The sequence below is a fragment of the Protopterus annectens genome, chromosome 6.part0 (assembly GCF_019279795.1).
Source record: "Protopterus annectens isolate FY-2018-M chromosome 6.part0, PAN1.0, whole genome shotgun sequence".
In the NCBI taxonomy this organism is placed as follows: domain Eukaryota; kingdom Metazoa; phylum Chordata; order Ceratodontiformes; family Protopteridae; genus Protopterus; species Protopterus annectens.
This window is the reverse complement of record NC_056737.1, coordinates 256747477-256759521: the sequence shown is the minus strand read 5'-3', so window position 1 is coordinate 256759521 and position 12045 is coordinate 256747477. Positions and strand designations below refer to the sequence as shown.

The window sequence follows — 12045 nt, the reverse complement described above, 5'->3', positions numbered from 1 at the left end:
CCCTCCTTTTTGCCCAAGGTCATTTCTGGTTTTTCCATTAATCAATCTATTGACCTACCAGTTTACTTTTCCCACCAGTCAAATAGAGAGGAATACCTTCTGCATACCCTCAGTGTTCATAGGCAACTTCGTTTCTACTTGGACAGAACTAAATCTTTCAAAAAACGTATCAATTGTTTGTGGCATTTGCAGGGCCCAGAATGGGTAAGCCTGTTTCCAAAATGACTTTATCTTCTTGGCTCAGAAATGCCATTATTTTCATCTACCATCTAAACAAGGTGTCCTTACCTTCCAGAGTAAAGGCTCATTCTACTAGATTGATGGCTACCTCAGTGGCTTCTCATTCCAGAGCCTCTATGGATGATGTCTCCGCATCAGCCACTTGGGCAAGACCGCATACCTTTATCACTCATTACAAATTAGATTTGGCCTTCAGGGGACGCGCATCCTTTGGATGTTTATCGTGCATACAGCTGCAGTCATAACAGATGGGTTCTCCTGCCATCAGGCGGGTCCTCGGTCGGCCGAATTCCAAAGTCTAGGTCCGGTGTCGGTTGTCGTCACTTCTTCCCTGACGTCAGTGTGATAGTGGTATAAAAGAACCAGCCAACGCCATTTTCTTCAGTCTTTCTTGCCGCGCGGTGCCCGAAGCAGAAGCAGTTCGCAAGTGCCGGTCGGCCAGCTCCTGAGATTACGAAAATTTGGAAACCAAAGTCTTCTTAAAAGCTAAGTACCCCATTGGGGAAACTTTTCTTCCCTCAGACCGATGTCAGACAAAGTTAATAATTGTATTTCTTGTGGGAAGCAAATACCGCATAAGGATTTCCATTCCCTCTGTATTCCTTGCTTAGGCCCAGACCACGACGTCTCGGTCTGTCGCTTTTGTGCTACATTCAACAAACGCACTATTAAGCGTCGGGCGGAGTTCGCCCAGCATTTTTTTGGGAAAGCATTTAATTATACTATGTCGTCAGATTCTCTGACTCCGGTTTTGTCTAAAAAACGCAAAGACAAGGATCGACACTCGAGGTCCGCGGCCTCTACCGATACCACGCCAAAGCCGACTACACGTGGTCCGGTTCTCAGCGAGGCACCTACGCAGCCCCTGATTACCGACGACACATCTTTGGCGGTGTCTCCTGTACCCGAGGTCGCAGGCTCCTCGGCCCACACTCCGACTACAGATACCGAAGCCACTCTTGGCGTTGAAACACAGAATGTGGACAGGTCCACCTCCACTCAAGGTGTCTTCAGACCTTCCTCTTCTTTCTCCATCAAGGCTTTCACCAAGTCTAAAGCATCCATGCACCCTAAGAGACCAGCTACACAGGGCCCATCTCCAGGCCCCATGCCTAAGAAACAGATGCTTAAAATGGCTGAAGATTTAATAACTCTAATCAGAGGTTCTCAGCCACCTCCGGACAAAAGGCCCAGAGTGGAGGAAGATTCCCCCTCCTCTGATCAGAGCTCCATTATTTCAGAACACTCTGATGATCAGGAACAGTCTTACTCCTCTTTTGAAGACTCTGATGCAGAGGACTCTATTCCTTCTGTATCCCCCCTGAGGATTACTCATTTGGGGAAACTTTGCAGACTTCAAGGGATACAAATATACCCTTATTTGGACGACTGCCTGATCCAAGCGGACAGCAAGCACATTCTTCTGAAACATCTGGCTTATGTAATAATGTTATTAAACTCTCTGGGATACACAGTCAACAAAGAGAAATCAAGGCTAATACCCTCTCTGAAGATAATTTTCCTGGGTGCCAGTTTGGACACAAACACCCAAATGGCCTACCTCATGCCAGAGAAGCAGGGGCAACTAATTCAATATTTCAGAACACTGGCAAATTGCACCAGGCTGACTGCAAGGAAAATCCTGCAGGCTCTGGGATTCATGGCATCTTGCATCTTACTAATCCCATGTGCAAAACTGCATATGAGAAAACTACAATGGTACCTAAAAAAACATATGGTCTCTACACAGCCACAGTTTGGAAACAATCATACCACTAATTCCATGTCTGCAAAAGGAATTTCTGTGGTGGGCTCAAGCATGTCAAACAAACACTACAAGCACAGTACTTGCCAGGCAGGTACTGTGCTTGTAGTTCCATTTGTAAGTCTATGGCCATGTTCCAAAGTGACATGGCCAGTCTGCATAGGGGGTAAGAATGTGTTCCTCCCTGCTTGTTTATGTACCACATAACTGTGGTGTTGTCCGTTCTTATCAATAGTTGACCTGGTTGTAGAAGGTCCTTGAAAGCTATAACAGCATTTATTACTGCTAGCATTTCTTTTTGATTGATGTGTAGGTGCTTTTCTTTTTGGGACCATTTGCCCTGAATGCACCGGTCTGTCATGTGCGCCCCCCAGGTGTAGTCCGAGGCGTCTGTTGTGATGACTTGATTTGCTTGAGGCTTGCTGAATGGAAGACCTGTGTTTGTTTTCTTTTCCCTTCCTTGGCAGACAACCTAAGCAGGAATATGACAGATCCACACGAATGGAAGTTGCATCCAAAAGTTTTTACAGAAATAATCCAAGAATGGGGAAGGCCAGACATAGATCTCTTTGCCTCCCACAAAAATCATCAATTGACAAAATTCTGCTCAAGGATCTTCCATCCAAAGGCCTGGAGAGTGGACGCTCTCTCTTTCAGTTGGACATCAATGACAGTTTATGCCTTCCCGCCTCTTCCTCTGCTGCCCAAAGTCCTATTGAAGACCAGAGCAGACAGACCAAAGATGATCCTCATTGCTCCGGACTGGCCAAGGCAACACCGGTACCCACTCCTGAGGAGCCTGACGCATTCCCCACCATGGACCCTGCCTCTAATGCCTCTTCTTCTGACTCAGAACAGCTTCAAAACTCTTCACAGTCAGCTAAAAACACTCAATCTAGCCGCATGGAAGATTCCTTAGCATCACAGCAGGCCCTACTCTCCAAGGAGGTGCAGGATGTCATTTTGGAGGCTAGAAGACCATCAACTAGAAAAGCTTACTCCGCAAAATGGAAATGTTTTTGTGTCTGGAATGAGAAAAAGGGCCAGAACCCTGGAAATCTGAATTTACCTAAAATACTACAATATTTGGCTGAACTGCTAAGCAGTGGACTTTCGTTCTCCTCCATCAAAATCCATGCCTCAGCCTTTTCTGCAGAATACAACACTGATCCACCTTTATTCTCTCACCCTCTATTAAGACAGTTCCTCAGATGGGCTAAGAATTTAAGACCTCCAAGGAAACAACCAATACCTGCTTGGGATCTTAATTTCATTCTGGAAAAACTGACCTTGCCTCCTTTTGAGCCAGCTGCCTCATCAGATTTGCAATATTTGTCCTGGAAATCAGCTTTCCTTCTGGCTATCACTTCAGCTCGTAGAGTTTCAGAACTACAGGCTCTCATGGCTGTCCAGCCTTTTATCATCTTCCATCAGGACAGAGTTTCCTTACGAACCAACCTGTCCTTTATGCCTAAAGTGGTATCCAGGGTAGCTTTAAATCAGGCCATACATTTACCTACCTTTTATCCTAATCCTCAAAACAAAGGGGAGAGATTACTACATTCCTTGGACATCCACAGGCAACTGCGTTTATTATTTGGACAGAACAAAGCCTTTCAGAAAATCAGAACAGCTCTTTGTGGCCTATGCAGTAGGAGTTCTAGGAAAGCCAATTTCCAAACAGACAATCTCAAAATGGATAGCCCACTGCATACGCTTTTGCTATTCTTTTCATGGCAAAACTGTACCTACAGGCATTAGAACCCATTCCACCAGGGCCACAGCCACCTCTACAGCCTTCCTCAGAGGAGTACCTACCAAGGATATTTTGGAAGCAGCCACTTGGAGTTCTGTGCATACTTTCTCTAAGCACTACCACCTACCATTATACTCCAAATCTAGAGCAGGCTTTGCCACTGCAGTCTTGCAGGGCATTTTGGCTCCTCCTAGTTCCACCTAGTGCCTACCACCCCTTTCTTAGCTTTGGGATTCTACCCATCTGTTATGACTGCAGCTGTATGCATGATGAACATAGTACAGTTTTGTACCTACCATAAATGTAGATGTTTGAGTGCTAATACAGCTGCAGTCCAGGTTTCCCTCCCTCCTTCCCCTCTAGGGGTATTCTTTTATGGTGTATTTACTTGCAACTACTGTTTTTTGATTATATTGCATTGCATTATTACATTACTTTATGTATTGCCTTCCTCTTGGGGGCACCTGACTTCTGGGGCAAGAAAAACTGAAGAAAATGGCGTCGGCTGGTTCTTTTATACCCCTGTCGCACTGACGTCAGGGAAGAAGCGACGACAACTGACGCCGGACCTAGACTTTGGAATTCAGCCGACCGAGGACCCGCCTGACGGCAGGAGAGCCCATCTGTTATGACTGCAGCTGTATTAGCACTCTAACATCTACATTTATGGTAGGTACAAAACTGTACTTTCTATGGTGCTCAGGAATGTCCTTCCTTAGGACCACCCAGGACTCAAGTAGCTGGGGATTCAGTCCTAACAGTAAGGAATGAATAAAGATTTACAACATCAGATAAAGAAGTTAAGTCTTACCATAACGTTCCATCTGTGTTGTAGATCTTTATTCATTCATTACTTCCTGCCCTCCTTTCTCCCTGCCTGGACTCCTGGTGGACTTTAGGATTTCCTTATTACTTAAGGTGTCTGCTCAGACCGAACCTCCTACTTTCACTATTATTACTTCTATGCTATAATGGCTGGCAAACACGATCTGAAGAGACTGAGAGGGGCATTGTGGGTAGGTCTTAGCTAAGAGTTTTTGGCTGGCGTGAGCTTAGTACCGGCCGTGTCGGTTCCGAGGACGGAACCGAATTCCTAATAGCAATGAATGAGTAAAGATCTGCAACACAGATGGAATGTTATGGTAAGACATAACTTCTTTTTCTTCATGGACGTCGGATGAAATGTAAAAACATTACTTCAAGCAGCCTGCCTTGTTAGTGGTAATAGTGGACATGGTTTCATTTACCTTACCAGAAGGTATATTGAGTCATCTGTAGAGCAGTAAAATGAGATGTTATAGTGGTGGGATGGAGCAGTTGGTGAGGATTAGTTACTTGTGTGTGCATTTTGTTCAAATAGAATTGGTACACTAACCATATGTGTAACACAGAAAGCAGGCGATGCAAAGAACAGCCCTGGCACTTTTGAAAATGCGTACAAGTGTATAAAATAAAAAGTGTCTGTAGTGATACAATTATGTGAGGGCAAAGATGGTACACTTGTATACAGTTAGTTGCTTGGACAAGATGTATTCTTTTTCTGGGTTATGGTTTCAATATTTATTTCTGTTTCATTACAGATATTCCTTTGCTGAAGGAAGCATGAAAGCTGTCTTCTGGAGCTGCCCTGACTGGCCTGAATGCATTCAGCCGTTCTTTATCTGCCTTTTCCTAAGCTGTGCTGTACGAAACTGAGGAACAAATCATAAAGGAGCCCAAGATGCCCCTCTCTTTTGAATCATTTGTAAAGTTCCCAAAGATAGGATGAGTGTGCATGTCCTGCAGGATATTGTCATGTCTGCATGTGAAGGGAAGACCTGCATACTCCACCACAGTGCATGCAGCTGAATTAGAAGGTCCAGGTGCAGGAAATCCAGCAAAAGAAATTGTTAGAAGTCCAAAGCTTTACACAATTGAATTTTTGCCCAGGCTGCAACTGATTTTTTTTTTTTGCCAGTCACCAAAATTTCTTCGGTACCCAATGTGGAAATCTGGAAAATAAGGTGCAATTTTAAAAAAAAAAACTAAATCTAGAATTATTTTTTACAGCGGAACAAGGATCTCCAGTCATTTTAAAGCAATATATTTATAAAAATAAGTGTTTCTATTTTACTTTGGCTAATTATGCTTTCTGTTTGTTACCAATGTGGCTACCTGGTGCAGCTGTACTGTAGAGCACAAGACAGTTTCATTTGGAATTGCAGTATTTTGAACCTTGAGATTCTTTACTGTATTTAGGAGCCTTCCACTGTCACACCATAACCTAACAAAATATTCCATATTTTTGGACATTTTGGGGAGCTGCAGATCGCCTTTTTATCAGACTGCCTATGGAAACTTGAGTTTGACTGCACAAGCCCCTAGTGTTATCATAGTACTGTTATGATCTTGTCAGGGTACTAAGTGTATGTGTTTTCTATGTCAGCACATTCTTTGGACTGTTGTCAAAGTTTTGTTTTGGATCACAACATGTTTTTTTCTACAGAACCACCTGCTGTCAAACTGTTTGTACTTCAGAGTCCTTAATACCTTCTTGTAACCATTTTAGCATGAAATTCATGAGTTAATTAAACCTGGTACCATGACACAGAGGAGTAAACCCCTGACTGCACCCCAGGCAACTTGTGTTTAACTGGTGGCACCCAGTGTCAACTTGACCTTCCTGGGGTGAGGGAGGTAGCTTGGCTCACTCTATTGGCAACATTTGCAGAAATGCATGTGTATCACAGCAGCTGTTGTGCCCATGCTGCAGGAGTTGTTTTCATCAGGAGCTCCCAGCAGTGTTTATTTCCCTGACAGATGTACAGATACCAGTCTTCCTTCTCTACACATGCTTACCACATTATTCTAAAAGAAGATCTAATGTGTCTCCACATTTCTGATTACCTGAAGCGAGCTTCATATAACCACAGCTTCCACACAGCACTTGGTTTTCTACTTTGCTTCCCTGCCAGAGTGCCTTCTCTGCAAAGTTTGCATGTCCTTCCTGCATCTGCACGGGTTATTTATTTATCCATTTGTTGACTGGATTAATCCCACTAGGCTAGTAGCCTCTTTTCAGGGGGTACCTGAGGTGATATTTATACTACTGGGGGAATTTGGCCCAGGGCATCAGGGAACTTCCCTACTTTTTCCAGTCTTTTACATCCACCTGAGCTACATCCAGTTCAAGCAGATGGGACATCAGGACTGCATTACCACCACCCCCTTTATGCTGCACTGCAGTGTCAGCAGTCCATCTACCCAGTATGGGAATAGATCCCACAGTCTTCTGCACCAAAGGCCAATGTTTTACTTGTTGAGCTACTGATAGTGCTGTGTTAGTTTTTTGCCAGGTTTCTGGATACCCCCCCTGACATTCCTGAGTTGCTCCAGGGGGTGATTTGTAGTTCCTCATATTATCTCTGTTTGTGTGCATCCTTAGATGTACTGGCAATCCCATCCATCAGTGAGTCCATGCTTTGTACCCATCACATGCTGATATAGGTCCACTTTCCCTGCAGCCCTGATTAGTATGACCTAAGTATTGGAAAAATTAAAGAAATATAGGCAACAACATTTTCTTTTTATGCCTCAGTTTTCAGAAGCTCCTGCTTGTGTGCTTCAACATTGGATTTTAGAAGCTGTAATTATTAGTAGTATTTATGATATACTCCAGACATTTTAACAGCTTTCTTGGCTGTAAGTGTAACCCCACCCTTTTTTTATATTTTATTGGGTAAAGAATTGAGGATGCCACATTTACCTTAAAAGTACATTGCTTACCTATTGTTTAGTGCAAAAAATGAGATTTATAGCATGGCCGGTGCCCAGATGAGTTGATTTGGAAGGTGTGTCATAGTTATTAGCTGTAGCTTTAAATGTTTGCAAGCATTGTATATTACATTATCACTGGAAGTGTTGAATGTCGAGTCTGCACTAGCTGTATCAAGACCTTTCCTTGAAGATGCTGTTCCCATTATGGCTCACATTCTGTAGAGTTTGTTCTTTTAGAGCCCCTCAGACTAATGACATAAAAGAGCCCATTACCTCCTTCCTTACCACAAAACCATCTCTTCCCCCACCAATCCCACTACTAAGAATCCTTTGTTTTTTTGTTTGTTTTGTTTTGTTTTAATATACATAGTAGGAATTTTCCAGATGCATTGATGAAGTGGTATCTGTTTTATGATGCTGTAAAATGGACAGGGAGTAGCATAAGGTTACATTGTAGAAAAGGCACAGCATTCTTGTACAAGTCACAGCATCTCAAATGATTTCTTGCATGCAGTCCTGTTTCTTTTTGCTTGAAAAACTGTTCATAAGTAGAGTAAAATTACAAAGCTACCTCTCACCAGTACTTACTTTTCTGATTTCCAAGGAATGCAATTAAGACTCATTTTGATATTCACATGCTGGTGGGAAGAGGGCAGAGGCTGTTGAAGACAAAGCTCCTTCTCACACATTTGGAGCTGAATGCAGTGTTCCTAGTCCCAAAAGTCATGAAGAAGGAGATGATCTCGGGTATCTCCAGATCTGGTGGTATCTAAACAGTTTAAGGTGTACAAGGTCATACCCCATTTGTATGGAGGTGCTGCTTATCTGGTACTGAACCATAGAAAGGGACATATCTCAGCCCTTTACATCTTGGAAAGGTTAGGTGTTCAAGCCAGTAGATTCTGTAAGCAGGTTTCTGAGGCTGGAGGTCTGGAATCAGAAGGCATGTTTGGGCAGAGCTTCTTAGACTTGGAGAACTCCAGGAATTGATCTTTTTGTTACTCAGTAAAATGCTCTTCTGTTGATCCAGCAGGACAGGGGGGTTGGCAGTGGATGCAGTAGCATTTCAGCTGTTTTCACTGATTACACGACTTATTGCTAAGTTCAGGAGAGAAAGGTCACACCTAATTTTTTACAACTCCTTGGTGACTGAGAAGGGATTGAGGTAGAAGTAGGGTTAGGTTTAGCAGACCTGAGTAAGGTGGTGTAGGGAGCCTTCAGTTTCCAGTCGTAATAGCCCTAGCAGTGTAAAAAAAAACTCTCCCAGTCCTTGCTAGTGATGGCCCTGAATGGTGGGGAAACCACCATTTCCCTCCTCAGCACCAGGTTTGTTGAAAGGCGTGTATGAGATGGTTCATGCTGCCAGAGAGCCTTCCAGTTGGCTAACTACTTCTGCCAAGTTAAATGGTTTCAGAAGTTTCCGTGAACCAGTCCATTAACTTGTCAGTTTTCTTTGCATCATTTGAATCTGAGGGAGAAGGGGCTCTTCACACCATGGATAAGTGCAGTGTCATCTTAAGTGTTACATGAAATGACAGGTAACCATTTGAAATGTCAAGACCCACTAGAGCGAGTCCCAAAATATGAAGACTGAATAGTCTAAATATCTTACTTACATATACTAAGAGAAGCTATCTCTCAGAATATTCCTTTTTCTCTGACGTATGGTGATCTCGAAGTTGGTATGTATAAGTTTGGGGGGGTGCAGGGGAAGCCCCCCCCCCCCACAAAAAGAAGTTTTAAGGAGAAGAGCAAGCTGTGAGATTCACTCTTCTCCTGTGTTTTTGGTCTCTTTTTTTTTTTTTTTTTTTTTTTTGACATGTCAGCACTCAGCATTTCAAGTGCCGAATTTTCAGTAGGGTGCTGAAATGACATTACTTTAGGAAGACAGACGAGTTATCACCTTCTTATGTTTGGGGAGGTAAGACTTTGTGGTTGCCAAACAAAGCAGGGTTGTGAAAGGAAAGAAAAGATAAAGACAGGCTCATTTCATTGGCCTGTTTGTAGCCAGGAAACTATGGCAAATTTCAGTACAACTTCCATAGGTGTGCATCCTTCTGACACCGAATGAACAGCAGTTGGTGCTCCTAGACCCGAGTACCCTGAGGTTAGCAGCCTGGATATCCTGAACCTGATATCCTTTAAAGACCAGTTCTCAGAAAAGAATATAAATATTATGCAGGAGATCATACAGCCTAGCACAAGAAAGTGTTTAGGGGAGTTCTACCTTCAGAAGTCTTTTTACCTGCAGAAACTACAGAACCAGCAGTTTTGCAGTACCTAGTGGCAGTCTTCCAAAGTGGGCTATCATGTGCCTCTGTTAAAGTACACCTGTCAGCAATTTATACATGCTTCCCACATTCCTGCCCTTGCCCAACAGTACTACAGTGAAACAGTTTCTAAAAGGGTTCCTGTACTTCAGTCCTCCTAAGAAATTTGCACCAGCCCCATGAGACCTTAATTATGTGCTGGAAAAACTAACCCTACCTCTCTTTGAAATCAGCGATTAAATGTTTGGTGAGAAAGCTGGGTTTCTGATGGCTGCTTAAGCTAGGGGGATCCCTGAACTTCAAGCTGTCAAGTGTAATAAGCAGTGCACGGTGTTTCACAGAAACAAGGTGGTTTAATTTAGAACTAAACTTTACCTAATGCAAAGGGTGGTTTCTGAATTGTCACTCGGACTTAGTTGCCGTTTTTCTTTTTTTGTTTTTTTTTTATGTTTGTTTTTTATCCTAACTATTCTGTTGGCAGACACAACCAGTTATGTTACTTTCGGCTGTACGAAAAAATATGCTCAGTTTGGAAGTGTAATGTTTCAGAGAATGTAATACCCATTGTATGTGTCTATAGTGGCTGAGTGGCTGAATATTGAATGTTACCATGTTTTTTTTTGTTTTTTTTTGGGGGGGAGTGAGTGTGTGCATGTTCATGTGCATATGTTTGCTTGCTTATTGCTTCTTTTTTGTTGTATTCCTGAAGCTTTTTCCAGAATCTGCTACTGTTGCACTGTTAGTAGCTGGTGCTAATAGTTTTGAAATAATAAGGAAAAACTCTTCCTGCAAAACTTTACTTAAATAGTATTTGTATGAGTTTAATTTGGTAAGGTGATTACATTTTTTTACCTGAATTAATTTTCTGTTAATCATTTCATCGATTGCTGCATCTTTTTAGGAATGCCATTTAAAGTCGATAATGGAAAGTAAAACGCTCACATTGAAACTTGGATTTAACGATTTTATCTTGGTGGCACCAAAGTATTTTTTTTTTTATCCTTTTAATAACTAAGTGGGTGAGCTAGTTGTCTGACCCTTTTCAGTCAGTCACAGTAAAAAAAAAAGTCAAAGCACCAAAGAAAGTATTAAAAATGACAAGACAATTAGAAATATTACAAAGTAAAATATACAAATTTATAGAAGCATGCACATTAAGTATTGCATAAAGATATCAAGAATTAATTTATAAAACTAAAACGGTTTGGTAGAATCACAACAGAAAGTAAGCAAATTATTTTAAATCAGAAGCATTACAGTAAATAAATAGGAGGGATCCCCTTTTGCAAATTAGAAAGAGACAAGAAATACAGCTTATGCGATTACAAGTTAGTTGCAGACAGAGATTTTTTTAACTAGTGCCTCAAAAGCAATTACACTCAGCCTTTGGCAAGTTTTTTTTACATCTGTAGCTAGATGGTACCATGTGGTAGGACCAATCCTTGAGTCATTTCACACTAGTTGGATTTAACATTTCAGTTCTTGGTTTTAGTGACACAGTTTGCAAGCTGTTGTGCAAGTTGAGAAGAGCAGTAAGATATGGGCTGAACTAACATATTAAAATAGGTGGAGAAGGCTAGCACATCAGAAAGTTAAATACTTTCAAATCTGTTTAGCACGTTAACTACAAGGCACCTCTGGAAAAAAATTTTTCTAACATAAACATTTGTTTTCTCTCTATTAGCGTCTCTCGTATTAGAGCTTTTTAGTACAAAGTCTTTCAGTGTGTATCTACTCAAGGGAGAGAAGAGAACACACCTACTGCTAGACCTATTTAAGATTCGAAGAGCTAGGTTGTGCCCCCTTATTACCATGTTTTTTGATGAAGACAGACTGGAATCCACTGAAAGAGAACCTTGCACTTGTTGAGAAGTGATTCTTCCAAGGCTGTGCATTAGATGCTGTAGGGCTGTATTAGAACAAAACTGAGTGGAGAGAACATCTCTGAAGCCTTTCCTGATGACCATCTTGTGACTGAGAACATGATGACCTTCTAATGTGATACAAATGGCTTGATATATCATATCAAAAATAACATAGTTCTAACAACTGGCATGTCTTAAATGGAACTTTACTTGCCATGGTATGATGAGGAACAGAGTATGATGCTGCCCTTCTCATAAATCAGACCACATGCACATTGAACTGTGATACAAAGCAAGTGTCCTTCACGGAGTCAGGTGAAAATGGGAAGCAACTGGCATTAGACTTTGCAGTGTTTGTTTACATTTCCTCCTTTAATGAGTCACCTAGGGAGG

At 42.0% G+C, this 12045-nt stretch overlaps 1 protein-coding gene across 3 annotated transcripts in view; it reads left to right on the top strand.

Annotated features, from left to right (window-relative positions):
- The window catches only part of SUSD6 (sushi domain containing 6), a 442437-nt gene extending 433221 nt beyond the window's left edge, over positions 1 to 9216 (top strand). For all 3 annotated transcript variants that reach the window (XM_044073997.1, XM_044073995.1, XM_044073996.1), the window contains one exon: positions 5342 to 9216. In XM_044073997.1, the coding sequence (XP_043929932.1) occupies positions 5342 to 5367 (26 nt within the window). In that variant the 3' untranslated portion in view covers positions 5368 to 9216. The remainder of the gene's footprint in view (positions 1 to 5341) is intronic.
- Positions 9217 to 12045: the final 2829 nt, after the last annotated feature.